General features: G+C 39.8%; 1 protein-coding gene across 1 annotated transcript in view; it reads left to right on the forward strand.

Moving 5' to 3' along the window:
- The window catches only part of ARHGEF28 (Rho guanine nucleotide exchange factor (GEF) 28), a gene marked incomplete at both ends in the record, with an annotated part of 63,990 nt that overhangs the window by 31,609 nt on the left and 11,636 nt on the right, over positions 1-20,745 (forward strand). Inside the window, 17 exons of the mRNA XM_009704847.1 lie at positions 2,133-2,434; positions 4,907-5,051; positions 6,366-6,477; positions 8,725-8,805; positions 9,767-9,806; positions 10,379-10,502; positions 11,875-12,007; positions 12,386-12,441; positions 13,643-13,694; positions 14,274-14,421; positions 14,525-14,646; positions 15,523-15,663; positions 16,122-16,372; positions 17,287-17,409; positions 17,809-17,926; positions 18,797-19,051; positions 20,022-20,098. Of these exons, the coding sequence (XP_009703149.1) occupies positions 2,133-2,434; positions 4,907-5,051; positions 6,366-6,477; positions 8,725-8,805; positions 9,767-9,806; positions 10,379-10,502; positions 11,875-12,007; positions 12,386-12,441; positions 13,643-13,694; positions 14,274-14,421; positions 14,525-14,646; positions 15,523-15,663; positions 16,122-16,372; positions 17,287-17,409; positions 17,809-17,926; positions 18,797-19,051; positions 20,022-20,098 (2,280 nt within the window). The remainder of the gene's footprint in view (positions 1-2,132; positions 2,435-4,906; positions 5,052-6,365; positions 6,478-8,724; positions 8,806-9,766; positions 9,807-10,378; positions 10,503-11,874; positions 12,008-12,385; positions 12,442-13,642; positions 13,695-14,273; positions 14,422-14,524; positions 14,647-15,522; positions 15,664-16,121; positions 16,373-17,286; positions 17,410-17,808; positions 17,927-18,796; positions 19,052-20,021; positions 20,099-20,745) is intronic.

Genomic DNA, 20,745 nt, shown 5'->3' on the forward strand with positions numbered 1-20,745 from the left:
TAAATGGTATTTGCTTCTTTCTAAGAAACATTAACACAATGTAACTTGCTCATGTGCACTTCAGATTTTCTGAATTCTATGTACATTCACAAAAGAGATGAATTTGCTGATGCTGGCTAATTTCAGAAGTTAATTATAAGCTCATAGCTAAGCTTGTAGGCTCAAGGAAAATGAGATATTACTGAAGAGGTGGAGTTGGTGTCCTACAACTGGCATGGAGCATTCTGATACTGGAGATCCTGACTTAGTATTCATGTTTCTGATTTGTCACCAGCACTGGAGATGAGCCAGAGTGTCCAGACCAAATTATATTTTACATTGCCATGTTGCACCTGAAATCCCTCTCCCATGGTCACACTCAGATATAACTTAGGCAGGAGAAACTAGTCCAACTCTTGTGTATGGCACTTGTGTTTAGTTAAACAGCCACCAAGTTCTGGTGGCATGTAGCTATGTTTCAGTGATGGTTGAAGTGATCTATTTATCTGTAGTCTGCTGTGGGCTCTCCCTGGGGTGAAATTTGGAATATAGGAGCAGGAAATGATCAGATCATAATGTTAGAAGGCGGCTGAGATTTTGTAAGTGTGATTTTTTTATTTTTAAATTTTTTATTTGTTTTCATTCCCTGAAACACTTCACTCACTGCATTCACTGCAGATCCAGTGCATTTTGACAGCTGAGATGGAAGTTTCAGTTATAGACCAGCGTGTTCAAAATGCACCTAAGGTTACTGAGAGATGCATGAAATAATGACCTCGGAGCAACTGGCAAGGAACTATATATGCAATCTGTGAACCCTTGATTTTAACAATATCCAGGCAGAAGTGCAGCTCCGTTTCAGATGCAGATGTTACCTGAGTATATTGCTGGGGCATCCTTCAGCTGGGATTACTAACCTTTGCTTAATATGTAGCCACGTCCAGCTTTGTTAAATTGCTGACTGGGGCCAAATTCTCCCTTAAGCACCACGCAGCAGGAGCCAGAGCAGCTGCTGGAGAAGATCTCTCTGGTGCCAAGGGGAAATGCTGCCCAGGCAGGAATAACTTTAAAGGGAGGAACAGCTCTGTAAGAAGCATTTTACCTTCATGCGTCTCATCTGCACAGTGCAACAGAAGCACTTCCAGACTTGCATGTGCTGTATCTTTGAATGCAAATACACGCTGCTGTAAAAATGCCAGCAGTTCTTTCTGTCTTTTAGCAAGAGAAACATCATTACGATGGGGATGAAAATGCATCTCAGGTGGGGCTGGAGAGGAAGAAGTCAGCAATCTGAAACACCAAGGTGTGGAGATGCTTGCAATCCTTCCTTTCTTCTTGCTTTTATATAGGTGCTTTTTGGAGGTTGAGTGTTTTCAGTGCCTGTGTGACTTTTCAGTATTACTCAACATCCAAATAGATGACAGTAGCATCTAACTAAAAGACTGACAATAAACTGTATTTAAATATCTTCCTGCAGAGTTGACAGGAGAATTCAACCTCAGTTGCACAAAGAATTATTTGTTACCAGTGTCTAAATGCTCATCCCTGTACCTGAGAAAACATAATTCCTAACTCCATTCCTGTCTTTGAGCAAGAGGAGGGATGCTTCATGCCCATAATTGCTTAATGACAAAAAATAAAGACTCCTTTCCCTTCCTCCCCTGGAGAACATCTGTTCCAGGTCATGTATATTTATCTCAAAGCTTAGGAAATTGGTGCTGTAAAATTAAAAATGCATGATATGTAGGCTGATTTTTCCAAATTGAATTCCACAATGTTTGAATTCTCCTCCATATGTCTCCCACACTAATGTATTACGCATATTTTTTGCTCGACTCAAGGATATTTTTTTAGTAAAACCTCTAAATATATGAATTGATACATTTAACAAAAGGTATAAATATGAGTGAGAAATCCATTAGACTTCCAAATACCGATTCGTTGCTACTCTAATTATGGAAAAAAATAATGCAAGGTCTAGAATCTCTTAGCCATATAACTTGCCTTCAATTCATGTGCTGTAAAAAGTAATATGGGGGAAAAAAAAGGCAAAACATATAACTATGAATAAAATGGCAAACTAATCTGATCCTTGTTCCCTGACAATGCATCTTGTTACTGCCTCTTGCCAGCATTCTTTTTTTTCTCTGCAGACTGGAGATTTAAAGGCTAACTGTGTTCGTGGAGATGATGTCAGCAATGAAACATGTCTGAATCCCACCAACATAATTCTGATGGCTAAGAGTTCTTCGTCTCCCTCCCTTGAGGAGAATGACCAATACATATATGTTCCAAATGAAGGAAATCAAAGACCAGCAAAAAATGGAGAAAATGTGGGTTTAAGACATACTGTTTCATGTTCTGATGCATGTGGAGCAGAGTCATACCTTCCATTCAAGACCCATGGATTTATTAATGATCGCGGCCAACTTCATGCTGACGTGAAAAAAAAAAGGTATGGAATTGACTTGATGATATGGCCAGAATAACGATTATTTATGATAACCTTTTATTTCAAAAGATGAAACAAAATCTGGAGTAATAAATACTGTTACTGAGGTAAAATTACTGTTTTCAGTCACTGATATTTAAATTGTTCTAATGATCTGTTTTCATAAAATAGTTATGAAAACATTTTTAACAAATTAAAGATGTCCTCTAAGTAAATAATTATTTTTTAATGCAAATTTATACTTTTATACTTTTTTTTCTTATATGTATTCTTTTAAAAAAAAAAATCAACTGTTCGCTGGTAGAGTTTCCATTGTGGTGTTTTTGTCAGAGACTGGAATTTCACCCTAGTTTTCCTCAGTTACATTTTTCTATTAAGAACATAGTCCAAAATCTGTTTCCATTCTTTGCACTGGCCTGTAGAAGGACCAACTTATCCCTGATTGCTCGTACTTTTTAACCTCAAAAGACACAGTGCAGAGTACAGCTTGCATTTCTGATAGGTTCAGACTGTTTCCTGGTGTTTTGCTGGTACACAAGGTTTGCTGCCAGCAGAACCAGTTGTCTGAGGACCCTCCTGCAGATGGCTTTAGGTTATGCTGGGAACTGGTTGGCATCAGGAATGCAGAGAGCTTTGAAGATGAAACTATAATTTTTGTTTTTAAGAATTAGTAAATTTACTTGACAAAAAGGCTTTATTTCTTCTCTGGTTAGAAGAGACATGAAATCAGTTCCTTCTTGTACAGGAGGAAATTTGAATCTGTCTCCCACCTTTCAAGAGTGTTTGGACTACTTGGAGGTAGGGCATCACATCTATGTAAAAACAGTAAGGACACAGTAATGTCTGTCTGTGGTCAATTAAAGTGGGCAATAACATCTTCTCTACCTTAGTTTTGAGTTTCTTACGTAACTATAAAGTCCCACTGGAGGGAATCTTTTAACATAGATAAGACAACAGATGCCAGACTAAGAGTTGTTCTTTCCCAAACCCATTATTTTTGCTAGCTACAGGGATATCTTGTAGATTACTATAAATAATCTTCTTCTGCCTCTCTGTCACAAACATTTTTCTTCTATACATTTTTAGATATTCCCACCTTTTTTGAGACCTACGTCACATACCTACATATGAGCTTTAAGAGCTTATACAAATTTGCAGAGAGAAGTAGTTGACCTTAATATGTCAACTGCAAGTGATCCAAATATTACACGTAAAATAAGACTATCAGTTTGTAATTCCAGCAGCTCCTTCCTTGGCGTATCTGAGGGGATGTGGCAAGTTACTTAGCAGATCTTTAAACGAGCTTTTTATGTCAGAAAAGTTCCCCCAGTAAGTTACCACCAGTAAGACGCCTATACTTGTCTGTTGACATAGACATATATTGCTTTTCCAATTTCAAAATGTGACAGTAACTGATAATGCAGTTAAATAACTTGTTTCTGAGATGTCACATGGACTATTACTAGGAAACATTGCAAAAGATGGCCTCCAGAAGTGTAATAAGAAAGTAGTTTTGGACAGTATCAAGAGATTTGCCCTTCGACAAAGTGAATTGTAGTGATGTGTAAAGGAATTGTTGTGCTATTATTCCTGGTAGGAACTCTGGCTATTTAGAAATACCACACATCATTTAAAGTTTTATGTTGTAAGGCTGGAATGTTACTGCAAGCAGTCAACCGTTCCTTCCAGTCACTCTGATGAGGAGACTGTGAACTTGGTCTTGCAGTTAATGTGACCCATCCTGAGAAAACCTAGTACTGCTGGGAAATCTTGGTGCACTCTCCTGCTCAGGAACCTTCGCTGATCAAATAGTCTCTAGGTGTCTGAAGTATTGATTTAGCCAGAGATTTTTCAGTCTATTTATAGTCCTATATGTTTTTACATTTATATCTTTTGAAAATAATCTCATAAACTGTCTCAAACCCTCCTTCATCTCTCTTGTTAGTTTTCTCTTCCATCCTCCATCAAATCACAGATATAGAAAAAAAGATATCTATGAATAGCCACATCATATCTTTCAAATACACACATGCACAAATATCCATATATATACCCACGTATCTTAATACTGAAATCTGAACTAGTTGTCTCGGTTCTCCTTATCATCTATATAAAGAGGCAGGTGCAAGTGTGGAACAAAACATCTCATTTTAAGGGAGATGCTGAACATGGATCTGAAAATTATCCTCCAGATGTGTCTGACTGTGGTGGGAGTCTGCGTGATCGTGGGCAATGTGAACTTCTGTACTGCAAATCCACACGATTGGGTCAGGCAAGTCCTGTACAGAGTGACTGAGTACCTTGACCACCTGCAAACCTGAGAGGGGACTCAGAGCATGACTAACCTGACATAATCATGATGGTTTGGGTTGTCATTGATCAGAGTGTGCAGCAGTGTCTTTGCTCATTGCATTAAGGTTGAGATGGATTGTTATTAAAACTGGTGGGAATTAAAGACTTTGTTGCCTGCTTCAGTTCAAGTCTCGATGACCTTGAAGTAGATGGCGGAAGTGGAGGTGTTTTGGAGAGATCCCACATTCGCTACCCTCCCCTTGGCTCTTCAGAGGCCATGGCTTGTAGCAGAGATGGATTAGACTTACCTACCAGTCTGCAGCCCAAGGTATTTGATACTATCGTACTTTGCATTGTTTTCCTTTTAAGTAAATCACTTAAAACATGTGAGAAACTTCTGAATCTGAAGGGGAAAAATGAGTTCCCAGTTGGCAGTGCTAGTCCTTCCAGAGAGCAGCACGCAGAGGGTTGTGGACCTGGAGCTTCCCAGTTGTGGCGGGGCTTGGCAGCAGCCACAAGAAGAGTCCATCAGAGATTCACTTCAGCTTTGAAAAAAGTGTAATTGATCAGAAGCATCTCAAAGGAAACATCTCAGGTTCAGTGAATCAGCATTTTCTAAACAAAATATATTTAGTGAGGAAATGTTTAACCAGCTGTAGTTATGTGAAAGGGTAACAGCTTTGTAAGGTATAAAACCATCCTGCTGCCTGTTTTAAAATGATTGCTAGACTCGGGGAAATTTAGTTGGGTTTCATGCATTGAACAGTGCAGATCTCTCCTCTTCATTATGGTTTTCTAAAGTATCCTGTCTACGTTCATTTTCATTAGGCCATGGTGCATTTCTGAGATCTTCAGACGCATATGTAGAGGGTTTTTTTGTTCGTAGGACTTCTTTATGTTTTTATTAGGCAGACTTCTTGACACTATAGAGCTTTATCTGACCTTCAGCAAATGATTAGATGAAGGAAGAAAAAGAGACCAGCACAAAAACTGAATTCTGTTAGGGCTACTTTTAAAAACAGTAAGGTAAGCAGTTTAGGAGTAGACTGTTGAAGTGTAAATGATATGTCAAAAATCAGGGGGTTTCCTTTCAAGCCTTATCATTGACATATTTGAGGATCAGAAAATCTTTTCATGCACAATGAAAAAAAACTCACAGAGGAAAGAGAAAGAGGCTAACTCCTTTCTTTGGAAACTCTGACATCAGTAATTACCAAGGCAGGGCCTTAGTCTCCAGGAAATGTTCCTGAGGTATTAAAGTACTAAGATTAATGGCTCCCTTGGTAAAAGAAGATAGCTTGGTCATCAGATACATCGGCCAACAACACTGTTTAGATGGCGCTTGCCACCAAACTGGAGAAGAATGTAAGCTTTCTTTTAGTCTCTTAGTCAAACTTGCACCTACAAATTGTTTGCTGTAATATTAAAAAATTTATCGTGGTGGAAGTATGACAGACTTCCGAAGAATTCACATGAAGTGATCAAAAATTGTACTTGAACTTAAAGCTTTAACAAAGCAAAGAAAACACATGTGTGTGGTCAGCCATCTTTCTTTCAGGGGTTCTACCACTGGTTTATTTTGTTTCTGTTGCTGATGCATTTCAAGATGACACAAGTTTTAATTTGCTGCAATTTCTTGTAGGAATGCACAGTGTCTGGAATTCGGTCGCGCTCCTATTCCTGCTCCTCACCCAAAGGCTCATTAGGAAGACCTCGCATTCCTAGGGACTTTGCAGTTGGGGATGTGAATGAAGGTCAGTGCTCTGGCTTTGCAGCCTCATCCCATGCCTGCCTGCTTCAGGCCCAGTGCTGATGGCTTTACTCAGGCCTGTCCTGTACAGACCTCACCAACGTGCGTGAAAGCAGGGTTCGGTTGCCTTTGGGTACCCCTACCATCGTCCCTCACTCTTCTCCCATCTACTGCCCCATCATGCCCTCCCTGATACAGTAGCTGATCCTAGGGAGGGCATACAAACTGGGAAAGCACTAGTTGGAAAAAGCAACACAAGCAAAGGCAGTAATCTTTTCGGAAGATCCTTACCCTAGCCTCTGGCTGGGTTTCCAGCAGAGACCACAAGGAAGCACAGGATGACACAGGAGAGGCGTCAAAGAGGGTGGATGGCCCCAGCTTCCCGTAGATCCCGGGGAATCTCTGAAACATGAATGGGCCATTGACATCTCCATGTGCTGGGAGCAAAACCCACCCTCTCCATCAAGTGGAGCTGGAGGTGTCTCTGCAAGAAGCTTGTAATTTTTTATAAATTGTTTTTAACATGCTTTAATTCTAGACACATAGTTTCATATTTAGAAGATAACCCACACTTCTTGCAGATGAGGGTATGGGTTATATTTGAAAACCATGCAAAGTGTGAAATATATATGCTGTGCTTTTCACATAGATCACATCACTTAAAAAATACTTGCATTTCAAGACAGTTGGTCTCTGTCCCTATAACCTACTCCATTGCCGTTCTTCCGGCATGTCTCTCCCTCCAGTACACCTTTAGCTGTCCACTAGTGCTGAGCAAGAGTTAAGACATACGAGTTACAGTGAACCAGATGGGATTAACACCCAGAGAAGTTGTGGTTGCCCTGTTATTGGAAGTGTTAAAGGTCAGGTTGGATGGGGCTTTGAGCAACCTGATGTAGTGAAAGATGTCTCTGCCTGTGGCAGGGGGGGTTGGACTAGCTGATCTTTAAAGATCCCTTCCAACCCAAACCATTCTGTGATTCTATGACACTGAATGTGAAAGCACACAAAAGTTATGGAAATGTTATTGTTAACTTTGAAACCTGTGAACAAATTTAAAAGCTGTTGGGAAGGTGAGATGGAGAAGGATGATGGGCAGGCATTCAATGACTGTAGACATCTTTTTTTCCTTAAGAAACAGTATTAAGCAGTGCAGCAAATAACTTTTGCGGTTGCTCAAATTCACTGTAAGATTTCATGTCCCCTTGTAAGGAGGAGTATTTACTGCAGCCTGCAGCATGCAGCTGTGTTGTATTTTTCCACATCACTTAATATATTTGTAACCATTTGTATCCAACAGATTAGGTGAGAAGTCTTTGGCAAAACAATGCAGAAGAAAAAGGGGGAAGTATGTCACAGAAGTAGAGGATGGGAGGTCAGCAAAGCCCTGTGGCATGTGCTTAAAGTTAAAACAGGACTCCTTTAACCTCACAGCTAGGTGACTGTTGGTGGCACAGCCTGTTGAGCTTCATCCAGACACCATTGCTCTGACCTGATCTGTGCTTGGGCCCATGGCCTGTTCATTCTCTCTCCCTTCCCCCCTGCAACAGTCAGTGCTGGACCTTTACCTGTCTTGTGGAGAAGCTGGAAACCTTTTCCTGTCCATGCTTTGGGAATGGGCTGTTGGGCAGCCCCGCACCACAGATGCTGTGTGTGGCTAGGAGGGAGGGTGGTGGTCTGCTGGGGTTCGGGCTGGCGCTTCCCTGCCACCAGTGCCTCCTGCCTTGCCCTTTCCTTGCTAGTATTTTGCAAGGATGGGAGCATTGAACAGAACGTTTGGCAGCTGACAGTGGTGATTGCTGTGTGAGGTAAGCACAGCTGCACTTGCTTTGAGCAGTTGCATCTGGGTACAGCACTAGCCCAAGAGCTTGGTCCAAGAATCTAGGTCAGATAGTTCATCCTGATCTCTGTGGGCTATAGTGGGGTTGTGTCTGCACCCTGAAAACCTGTCCCTTCCCCTCTGCCCAGCTGCCAGCAATTTGGACGTCTCACTCGGGGCTTAGCTATGCAGGAGGGAGGCGCAGCTGACCTTGCATGTTGCAACAAAATGTAAGCCAAAGCAGATGAATGCAGGATGGCGACAGGAAAGTCTTCCTCACACAAAGTACGAAAGTACAAGAAAGAAGTGCAAAATCACCATCCATTTCTGATTGAAGCTTCTCAGTATGCTCAGGTTTAAAACAACTACCTGCTTTTATTCGAGAAGGTATTACCAGGCTGTAACAGTAAAGGATTTGTCCCTGCTCTGTAGATGGTATCCTCACGAACAGTGGTCGATCCCTCCTTCAGGCTCTTTCACTCTCTAAGTCAGTGTCTCTGCCACACCCTTCTAGTAAGTACTGCAGTGCCAACCCCATGGCAATGTTTTGCATGATGCTGTCTTCATCTCCCATGGGTACATGGCCTCCATTTCTTCTGAAAGCATCCTGCAGCACAGGTCGTGCCTGGCAACTAACAGAAATGCGCTTTTAGCCTCACTGCTTCTTTGGTAAATACTCTGGCTCTCACTAACCCGAAGTCTACGGTTGTCGGAAGACATGCTGATTCAGCAAAGCCTGTTTAAGGTTGTATCTAACTTTAAAGAAGGCATAGTCTGATGCTTTGACTTAGGCACGTGTTTAAGTATCTTTCTGAACCATACCTGTGGTAGCTTTGCAAAAAATGTCTGCAAAATGTAATGGCTTCTAATTTGGAAATGGTACAGAGGTCTCTATTTTTTTTTCCTTCCAAAACAACCCAGCTGAATTATTTATCTTTTATTTTGCTTGTTTCTCCTTGAGTCCTCTCTACTGTTTCTAGGATGTAAACTTGTAACACGTTACATGTCCTGTGCAGTACATAGATTAGTAATATTCCTCTTAATGTAGAAGGATTTAAAATTTTAAAGCTGCATAAGACAGGTAATTGCAAACGTTAGAAAAATGTCATTAAGGTATTTTACAACAAATTATGTGAAAAGCAAAATGAAGTGTGAATCATGCATGTCTGGGTTGTTAAGAAAAACAAAAGAAGTATTTTTTGTTATTGTTAAAAACTGACTGTTTGTAGAGACCAGCGTTTACTGATATCCATCTCAGTTCTCGCAGATTCTGTCAACTAAACAAAGCTTAGTAGGCAGTGGTCTTACCCTACGAAAAGCTGCTTCTAATGTGTATGCATTTTTGCTTTCCTGATTTTTCAAACGACATTGCAAGTCCTTCATGACAAGCTTATGGCCTGGTGGAGGTTGTGCGTTTCAAACAAACCTGACGACCTTGCAATCTGAGTACCTGATAACTGTTTCTCTCTTGCAGAGCGAGCGTGCAGTCTGCCTGAGCAGTCCCGAGAGAAAAGGTACGGATACTTGTTGCACCCACATTTTGAGAGTCCGGGAGCAGGTCTGTACAAGAATGCCATCTATGGAGCAGAGCAGGGAAGAGCCCTCGGCACCCCTCGCAGAAGGGTTTTTAACAGCTCTTTACAGGAACGCTGCCTGCCCAGGGCATCAGTAAGCCCACGCCTGAACCCTGTGTTGAGCTCAGCCTGGCTTTCTCTGTACTGTCCTGACCGCACACATCCTGCAGTGGGGATTTGCTGTGCACCACTGCGGGATGCGCGCGGCAGGAACGTGCTCCTATCCACCGTGGGAACGTCCGAAACACCGTAGTGAAAGCAAGGGGGCTTTTGGTACCAACCATGATCTAGGCAAGCTTGCAACTCATTGCACATTTGCAGCACTCCACGGGCTAGTGTTACTCCTTTTTATAAAGAGGGATTGCAGTCTTTTTAACAACGTCAGCTAAAGCCACAATAAAGCATGTAATTGTAAATGTTGGGTGAAACAAGCAACATCCAGATTCTGCTCTGTTTTAAGTGACTTTTCCCAGTGGAATGAGTGGTTTTTTTTTACTGGTCTCGTGTTTTAGGATTCAGGAGGAGGAATGGAATAAATATGTTGTACCCTCAAAAAATGAGTCTGAAAAATATAAAGTGAGTCGGACTTTCAGCTTTCTGATGAACAGAATGACAAGCACACGGAATAAGTGCAAGGTAATTTGTGATTTATGTTTAAATTATTATGTATAATTATGTCACTGTAATTAAATGAATTATAGATGAGAATCTAAATTTTTATGTAAACATAAATTGTTGTTTATTACAAAACCACATAAGTAATAGGAAGAAACTTTTATCTTTAATTTTAAAATGTATGCAGGATACCCTGAAATGGCCTTCATATTAAAAAACAGCTTTCTTTTTAGCTGAACTTAGCTGAACTTAGCTGAACAATATCAAGTATTTCCCGTGCCCTTTTTTTGATGTTATGACTAATCCGATTTGATGATTTAGCCAAAGTTTAAATGTATGAATTGCATTTAAGAAATACTTTTCTTTGTTAATTAAAATTAAGAGGTATGGTCCTGTTCTTGCAATTACTCTCAATAAGTAATTGAGTCTGTAACTTCTGCATTGGCACATAATCAGTTGAATTTGCCTTATTTGAAGTTAATGAGACTTCTTGCATGAATAAGCGGTGCAGATTTGAGGCCTGCACAGTCAAACATACGTACTATGGAAGGTAGATTAGAACATTTGGGGTTTAATTTTAAGATGTCTGAAATTTAGATTAACGGCATCAATTAGCAGCTTGAGAGATAGATTTGGCCTACAGGATCTTTTCAGCTGGCCTTTCGACAGTTTTGCAGGCTTTCTAGTACACCTTCCTGTGCCTCAGGGTATCCTAACGTAGGTGGATGTGAAGGCGGGTGGCTGAGGCAATAGAAGATCTTCAAGAGTGGCAGAACTGGCTGTGAACACGTGTCTCTGGTCCAGCAGCCACCCATTAGCCTGTGTCTCTGTGGTCTCCTAAAGAATGACTACCAGGGCTGCTCAGAGAAATGTATACTCACGCCAACAGGAGTGCTGTAAAAATAGGCATAATTTATTAAATTCATTAACACTCATTAAAAATAGGTTACTTCTAATGTCTTCTAAGATCTAAAGTTGTCTAAATTTAACATAACTGCAGCTTTAACTGCAGAGGCACAAGTTTGCATGTATGTCTCAGGGTGTAGGCGTTGATGTTTTTGTGTGTGGCGAGTCAATAACACTTCTTAAATTTTATTTTCTGGCCCTTCCCTTTTTGCAGCTTTATAAATGTATTTCTGCCAGTCTTCCTTGATAATGCTTGCTGGCTTAGCTGCCAGTGAAAGCAATGCCTGCATCATTTTAAGACTTCAACAATATTGAATGTAATAATATAGTACACTGTTACAAGTCTTCCAGGACAGGGAATAAATGTTTCAGAATAATTTGGTCTTAAAAGGGAATGTTTTAGTGTTTTTAAGGTTGAATCACTTTATCTTCTTTTCTAATGTCCTTTTTTTTTCCTTTTTTCCTGTCTCTGCTGTTGGGGATGAAGACAAAAAATAAAGATACCAAAGATAAAGAGAAACTGAACAGGCACAGTTTTACAAATGGGACCTTCTCAGGAGTTATCCCTTGTATGGCCTGTGAAAAGGCCCTCCTAGGAAAGGAGTCACTGCAGTGCTCTTGTAAGTAGTTGCTGGCTTTCACATGTGAACTTACAGTGCTCCGAATCCTGCTTTGAAATTCTGGTTCAGTGTTTTGTTTCGAAAAGAAACCTTGCCTAGATTGGATATACCTCCTTTATGTAAAAAGCTGAGGTTGGCAAGGGAGAGGGAGAAAGGACAGCAGGTGACAGCTTCAGAAGGGAACATGGCCATCTCCTAGCCCCAGCATACTAGGCAAAAACTTCTTCCTAGCCAGGGGCTGTACTATGAAAGCATCCTCAGGGCTACTTTAGTAAGTGGACCTGGAGGAGGGAGAAAGGTGAAGCCCCAGAGTAACATTTTTCTGCAGGCTGGGAACCCTGTTCGGTGCCAGGCTTTGAATCATGCCTTCTCTTTCAGATTGCAAAGTGATTGTGCATAAGAGCTGCAAGGAGTGTGCTCCTGTGTGCACCAAGGTAACCTCCTATACCGCACCATTCTTACTAGAGCATATCTGCTTTCCAAGGGGTCTGGAAACGTCATGAACAAAAAAAGGAAGTATGCACAGCCTGCCCAGACCCAGTGTCTGATTGAAAAGGGCTGCAAGGGTGTCAAAATGTCTAATATGAGCAACAGAGCAAGCACTGTGCTTGAATAACAATTTTTAGAAGAGGGTCAAAAATTAATTTAAAGAGATCTTTCTATTTTTGAAGAGTTGCAAGCTCAGATTGTGAAATGGTATGCCTGGATGGACGTAAAAGATTAAAAAGAAAGGCTCCTCAAAACCATAGATAGCCTCTTGTGTAGAAGGGGGGTTCCCATATGTTTGTGATAATGGAAAGCAGAGGTAGAAGACACTTTGGGAGGCAACCTAGTCCGTCTCCTCACTCTCCGACAAGCTCACTTCTAGGTAACAATTTGGGCAGATCTTTTTCTGACCTATTCTGGAAAATCTCTGGAGAAGGAGACTCCACAGCCTGCCTAGGTGGTCACTCCCAGTGTTCAGCGGCCCCTGCAGACAAGGCAAAATCAGTGCTAGAGCTGATGGATACTGCCTTCTTTTAAGTAGGAATACATGCATGATGAGGTCATCGTGACAAAGACATAATTTTCGAAAAGAGATGTGTAAGATTTCTTCCCTCATGGAATAAAATGGGACTTGTGGAGAAGTGTGCCACAGTGATACGGGTCATTTGTCAGATTAGTGGAGTGTGTCTTTCTGGTGTAGCTGGGTTTTGCGTCATGGTGGCTTGCAGGGAGAACAGGTTTCCGTACAGACTCTTCAGCACAAACAAGCCTTAAACTGGACATAAATCAAGTGGTTTTATTTATTTTGGTTATAGCTGTCATGGCATAGCCTTGCACAAATTTCTGGGCAACCTTAGGGCATAAGGACAGCTGAACTGGCAGTTTTAATTACTGAGACTGGTGGGTTTTTTTTCTCAAGAGGATACAAGAGCCCCCACCACCCCTGACTCATCTCACATTATTGTTAACCAGCAGTAACTAATAAACTTGGATTTATTAATTATTGGTAGAAATTACAACCATAATTGAGGACCACCTTCTTGAAACCTTTTTGTATGATGATACAGGGAAGTGAGTTACTGACTTGACTATTCAGTGTGTTATCAGCTATGATTTCATTGCAATTTCATAAAATTCTTCTCTTTTCAGAAATCTCAGGAGAGGTACCATAATAAAAACAAACCCCAAGCTGGTGTAACAAGTAAGTTAGGAATTGTAAACCTAGCACTTCTAAGTTAAACCTTGGTTAAAAATCATGGGATTGGCAACATGAACTTTCCTGCATAATTTGTGTGTTTCTGTTTTTCATTTCAATATCTGCAAGAAAGTGTGTGTTTCTCTAATGAGTAGGATTTTTTGAAGAAATTGCTGTTGAATTAACTTGTCTTGTACTGAAATGAGCGGGAGTTTTACTACATTTTGTTTTCAGTGAGAAAGAAAATCAAAAGCAGTCAGTTCTGTCGTGTGCTTTTGAGTATGTTGTTTACCGTATGCACAGGTATTTGCATCTGCTATGTTCAGGTTGCAATGTTAGAGCATGTATGATTTGAGATTATTTTCTTCTCAGTAATATCCATGCTAGAGCTATTCCATTTTACCTACAGGCTTATCTTTATATTCTATGGGAGAGCATCATGGTCTTGTACCGTGGCAAGCTGATATTCTTGATACCCAGTATAGGTCAATATGAACACCAGATAGCATTTCTCAGTCTAAGCGTCTTGTTGGTGACACACTCTACGTTATTTGTCAAAATGTTGTGTTGTGCTTTGCCTCACAGATTCCCTGCCTGGAGATGTTTCGCAGATGGTACTCTCCTCAGTGCATCCTTCTTCCTCTGTGCCTATCAGACCGTCTGCTGGAAGGAGTGAGGTCTCGCAACAGTCCCACTTCTTGTCTAAAAGTGTTCCCAGTGCCAGTTTTGAAAGGTAGAGGGCAGCTACCGCGTGACTGTGCTAAATACATCATTCAGCATTTCTAGGAAACATGAAAGCATTAAATAAACGTTGAGATTTTTGTTTTCTGCTGTAGAAGATCTACGCCATTTTCTGAACAAGACTCTGAGACCAGCACCTGGAGGTCCAAGTCACGGTCTGAAGAGATGTTGCAGACATTAGGGACCTTTTCTTCAATGGATCCTTTTATGATGGAAGGTGAGAAGTATTGCACGGATGTTGCATTTTATAACCTTGGAAAGTGCAAAATAGAAAAACTCCTTAGTTGATACATGAAACCCCTTCTTCTGCTAAAAGAAAATCACCTATTTTTTATAATTACAATTCTATCCCTTATTAAAATGATAACAATCAGAGACATTAGTCTTAAAATACAACTTTTCCTTTCTTCCTTGAACTAATTCTTTGATAACTTTTAGAATATTTTTGTAAAGTGTTACCATTTTAAAACAACAGGGATAAATGTATTTGACATCCTTGCAGAACCAGAACAGCAATATACTTCTGCACTCATCTAATCATCTCCATTGGTGTACATTGCAAAACTTAAACCTACATCACTTGTATTTCCTCAGTAGTCTCAAAATCTTACCTCACACTGGTGAACTGCCCTCCTAAAATCGCTACATATCCTTGTTAAGTGAATAGAAATAGGCTTTTTCTGCAGCTAGGTGTGAGACTGAATTTCAAAGCCAAAGGGCATTCACTCACAAAGGATGATGCAGATATCTCTCACTGGACATCTGCTTTTGAAAGTGTTGGATTTTATTTTTAACTTTTAAAAAGTTTCTTCAAGTAAAGACATATAAAAAGGATTTAATCTGAGAAAAGAAGGGTGGTGGTGGTTTTTTTATTCTCCTCATCTGCTGTCACATTTGCATTTCAACACTTTGTTAGTATTGACATCTGGCAAGCTTCTCTGTTGTAAAGCCACTGCCAATGTTTGCAGAAGCCTTGTCTAAAGTTTATCCCTGTGATGTGTTCCTCTTACTATATGAATAGATCTGCATGTGCAAAGAGACTTCCCTTCCTGTTCATATGCCTGGTGTTAGTGAGATGTATGTTTTGTCATAGATGATGTGGATTTGTCTCAGTGGACTGATCTCCGCACAGATGCACAAGAGTTTGAGGCAGAGTCCTGGAGTCTTCTTGTGGATCCAGTGTTCTGTAGCAAGCAAGAAAAGGATGTCACCAAGAGGCAGGATGTCATTTTTGGTCAGTATTTCAAAGCTTCATGTAGGTTTAAAAACAATTTGGCATAGAAAATAGAGAGGAAACTTAACATGTTTTATGTCCAGAAGAATGAATGCTTCAACTCAGAATAAGAAGGTTCAAAGAACATTTTTGTCACAAATGACAATGTATCCTAGAGCTAGGGAAATGGAGAGTAGTGACTACCAGAGACAAGTCTACCCTATTGACAGAGTGGTTGAGGTTGGAAGGGACCTCATGCAATTCCCAGCTCAAGCGGCTTGTTCAGTGGGGTACAGTTGAGAGAACTGTGCCAGAGCCAGATAAATTAAGTCTTCCCACTGACATAATCTATTAGGTTTGAGACTCAGACAGAAAAAATTATTATGACTCTATATTTGAATGTTACCAAAGTCTATCTTAGAAGGTGTGCAAAATGTTCACGTGATTACTATACTGTGCTGTTTTCTTTTATACTGCAGAGCTGATGCAAACAGAAGTGCATCACGTCCATACCCTGTTCATTATGTCTGAAATATTCAGGAAAGGGATGAAAGAAGAACTGCAGCTGGACCACAGCACAGTGGACAGAATATTCCCCTGCTTAGATGAGCTATTGGAGATGCACAGGCAATTTTTCTGCAGAATGAAGGAGAGACGACAGGAATCCTGTGAGGCGGGGAGCGAACGTAATTTTGTCATCAGCAGAATCGGAGACATCCTTGTGCAACAGGTGAAGGCATCAGCTCTGTTAATCCTTTATGTACTCAAGGTTCCCAAATTAAACAATTTATTGACTTTAAAACTTTTGTGGGCAAGAAGAGGGCTATGGTTGCCTCATAAAATTCAAAGATTGTCCCCTCCAGATTATTGCAGGGTGAAATAGCAATGAGAGAAAATCATTACTGGCAGGTAACTGTGATGAACTTCGGATGAATTTCTATCTATATGGTACAAGTGACGAGGAATGTGATGAACTTGGTCGCATTCACAGTAGAAGGCTGCTGCCATGATACCCTGGACTGCAAAAAATGGAAGTAATGGATTCACTTTTTTAACAGCTGAGCAGAGGTGTGAAGAATTGACTGATGATAGAAAAGAAACTACCTATTCATTTCTTGTAGTGATCTGGCATGGTGCACCTTGAGTTGCTGCTCACTAGAGGAGGGATGGTCACAGCGTGTTTGTGGTGGCCGTAGGACAGCTAACTAACTGCTTGCTGGTCACACGTCGGTTCCTTGCAGTCAGGAGAGTGTGGCTTGTCACTTTTGGTCAGTCAGTTTTCACTCCACTGAAATAAAGAAGCTGAACCATTATCTTGTCTAGAATTCATGTGGAGATCAGACAAGAAAATAAGCCTCAAAGGGATTGTGTTTGCAAAGAGATGAAGGAAACACTGTTATGATAATTGTTCTAGCTGCTATTGGCAAGACTGCAGTGGAGGTTGCTTGTGCTCTCTCCAGCCTATGTTCCTTTTCTTGCTCCTAAAACCAGCTAGCCCATTTTCATTGTGTAGAGACAGGCCCTGTTAGTGAAATTCAGAGAACTTGAGAAAAATTCCATATTTGTACAAAATACATTAAGTAAAGGTGTACACTTTCCTGTTAGGTGCAATGTTGAGCACAATTCACTTATTAATTTCTTCAGTTTTCAGAGGAAAATGCAACTAAAATGAAGAAAATATATGGAGAGTTTTGCAGCCATCAAAAAGAAGCTGTTAATCTCTTCAAAGAGTTGCAACAAAACAAGAAGTTCCAGAATTTTATTAAAGTAAGTTTGCATGGAAACATGATCAGTATTGATGAAATGCTCAGGAAAAAGATACACAGCTTTTACTACATTTAAGATTGAAGTTATATTCAGTAACTCAATTGTAATAGTTAAAAAAAAGGGCAAAGTTTTTTCCTCCTTAACCAGTGAGCTGGTAAATTACATTTTTCTTTCAGATTTTCGAAAGCTTTGGTATCATGTGTGTGTTTGTGTATTACACCTGTGTTCCTGTAATAGTACACCTCATCCCTCAGGGCAGCAACCATGCCTTGGGGATGGTTAAGATAACCCAGCATTTTGTTTTAGCTTATTCTAATGCATTTAGATCATATTTCTTATTAATCAATTGGTGGTTTAATATGCATTTACTACTTAAGGTATATATTTTTATCTGTGCAGCTGAGAAATAGTAACCTGTTGGCGCGACGCCGAGGAATCCCTGAGTGCATTTTGCTTGTCACCCAGCGAATCACCAAGTACCCTGTTCTGGTTGAAAGGATATTGCAACACTCAAAAGGTGAATAAAAACTGAAGTGTCGCTTCAGGTCTGCAATCCTAGCACATTTCTAACATAAGGAATATGCACTGCTACAATATAACAAAAGATGAAATTCAGTGCTCTGTAGAGAACCAGGGCAACCTAAATATCTACTGTTCAGGCAAATGTCACCTAAACAGGGTGTCTGGTGTATGTAGCCTTTGTCAAGGCTGGGCTGTGAAGATTTCCAATATTCCAGCCGGGTAAGCCATAGAAGTCCAGAAGAGCATACTTGTTTTAGGAAAACTAGAGGATGTGAACTAATTCAGGCATGCCTCTGCACCTTCTTTGAAATTAATTCCGGTGGAGTCCCTTGTAAGTAGGGCTAGGCAAGTGTTTGATAAATTGCTCTCCAGTTTTTCAAACAAAGCTTGAATGACCTTTGGAATTTCCTAGAGCATTTTAGAAGTACTAATAACTTACAGATATTGTTCCCCAAATGGGCAATAAATGAGCATCATAGAAAGTTGAATATCCAAATGCAAAACTTTTGTGCTTGCAATCCTGTTTCAAGTTTTTTTTCACTTAGCCGGAAGAGTAATATGCTATATGATTTACTTAGCCAGTAAAATTTTGTAAATGCTAACAGCTCAAAAATATGTCAGAAAATATTCAACATGTTGTTTTGACTAATGAATAAAACTGAGGTACATGTCATCTCTTAATAGGCAAGTCAAACAAAAGTAGATGCCTCTAATATTTCTGGTAAATTGATTGCCAGGTTCAACTTAATATGACATATTTATCAGTTTAAGCTTTGCATCATGTTGGTTGTTCGCAGAAAGTAAGGAATGATATCTTCTCTTGAATATGCTGACTATTATCATGTTTATTTTTTGTTTCGTACAGAAGGAACAGAAGAACATAAAGACCTGTGCAAAGCCCTTTGTCTGATTAAAGACATGATTGCAGCAGTAGATTTGAAAGTGAATGAATATGAGAAGAAGCAGAAGCTGTTGGAAATTCTCAGTAGAACTGAAAACAAAACATATACAAAGCTGAAAAATGGCCATGTTTTTAGGAAGCAAGACTTGATGAGGAAAGAAAGGATACTTCTTCATGAAGGTTTAGTGTACTGGAAGACAGCAACTGGTCGTCTCAAAGGTATTCCGTCACAGCAGTAAAGTCCTTTAACTCTTTATTTGCAAGTAACATATGAAGATTATTTGGTTTAAGAATGAAAGTACTTTATTACGCTGTATTGCAAACACAAATTTCTGAGGTAATGGGATTGAATATGTCACTAATCACTAGAAGAGTAATTCCTGAAGCTGCCACAGTTTGTGGCTGATCCACTGTATGTCTGGGCAAGAAGACCAGTCCACATACAAAGCCATCAGCTGCATTTCTTCTTCCAGTCCCTTGCTTTGAGTTCATTGATTTGCAGTTTCATCTTATAACATAGAGTCTTGACTTATACATTTATATTGTTTGGAGTACTGGCCATTGAAAATAATGTATGAAAAATCACGTGCTGTTCTTCAGTGGTACTGAGATATCCGCAGTGGAAAAGAGAATCTGAAGCCAGACTTGGCTGGAGCCTGAGTTTTACATGCAAGCCCAGAATTTGATTTTTGATGTTTATCGCATGTAGGAATTGGGGGCTTTTTTGAGCAATACTTACTAGCTATACAACTTTATAAAGCTATCTGTTCGTCATTATTCCAGAAATATTTTTACCACTGTAATACTGTACTGTAAGTATATGTTACAGCAGAGGCAAACCAAAATTTATGTGAGATAGTCTTTGCCAGGTTGCCTGTGAGTGTCATGAAGAAGCTGTACTGACATTGGAATGAGGATTTCTTCTTTCCCTGGGCCAGTACTCCAGCATGGTGCTGCAGGAGGGGAGAGAGCAGAAAATGTAGTCTTTCCTGGGAGATACAAAGTGATGGCATGCAGTTGCTTCATACAGACCATAGCCTAATCCAGATTATTTCCTGTTTAGTTTACTGTAGGATTCTGTGGGATATTTGTTGATCAGGGCTTCTCCCATTTTAAAGATAAAAGAAAAATTAACTATAATTGTAATAACTTAAATTAAAAAGCATTATTTTCCTTTTCTCATTTTAAGACACCTTAGCTCTGCTTCTAACTGATGTACTACTGTTCTTACAAGAAAAAGATCAAAAGTACATCTTTGCAGCTGTTGTAAGTATATTATCAGATGTTTGAATATACACATTGCATGTTTATTTGTATATTTCTCAAAATTAGCTCCTTTTCTAGGTTATTGCCACATAATTATTTTATTTCTAAAATCCTGGTAGTGTATTTGGAACAGTAATATGCCAGTATATGCAAAATTAAGTTTGTTTTCAAAATTAAATAATTTTTTTAGGAAGAAGGATGAAAGTAACAGAATGGTATTTTTAGTGTCATGCCTGATTTGATTATGAAGGTGGGAAGTAGAGCAGGCTCTTTCAATTATCTAAAATGAATTTTAACTTCTGGTTCTGTAAAAGAAAACAGAAGAGTAATTTTAACTGCAAATGTAGTAGTAAACACACATAAAATGTATGAAGGGTCATGGAGAGAAGTTCCCAAACTATATAAATGTGAACAATATGTGAATACTGTGCCCCAGTATCATTAGGCCTCTAGGATTTATTTTTTAGCACATACCCTGTGGTTTACTTGTTCATAAAGACTATAATGTGTTTTTTAAAATCGTTTAAAAAGATGTCTGAATACTCAAAACTTGCAGCCTCTTACACCTGGTGAGAACACACGTAGTCTGACTATACCAGGACTAGAATTAGTCCAATTAATTGAAAAATTGTGCTCTTCTAAAAGTG

This window comes from Cariama cristata, unplaced genomic scaffold (genome assembly GCF_000690535.1).
Source record: "Cariama cristata isolate BGI_N322 unplaced genomic scaffold, ASM69053v1 scaffold14097, whole genome shotgun sequence".
Taxonomy (NCBI): domain Eukaryota; kingdom Metazoa; phylum Chordata; class Aves; order Cariamiformes; family Cariamidae; genus Cariama; species Cariama cristata.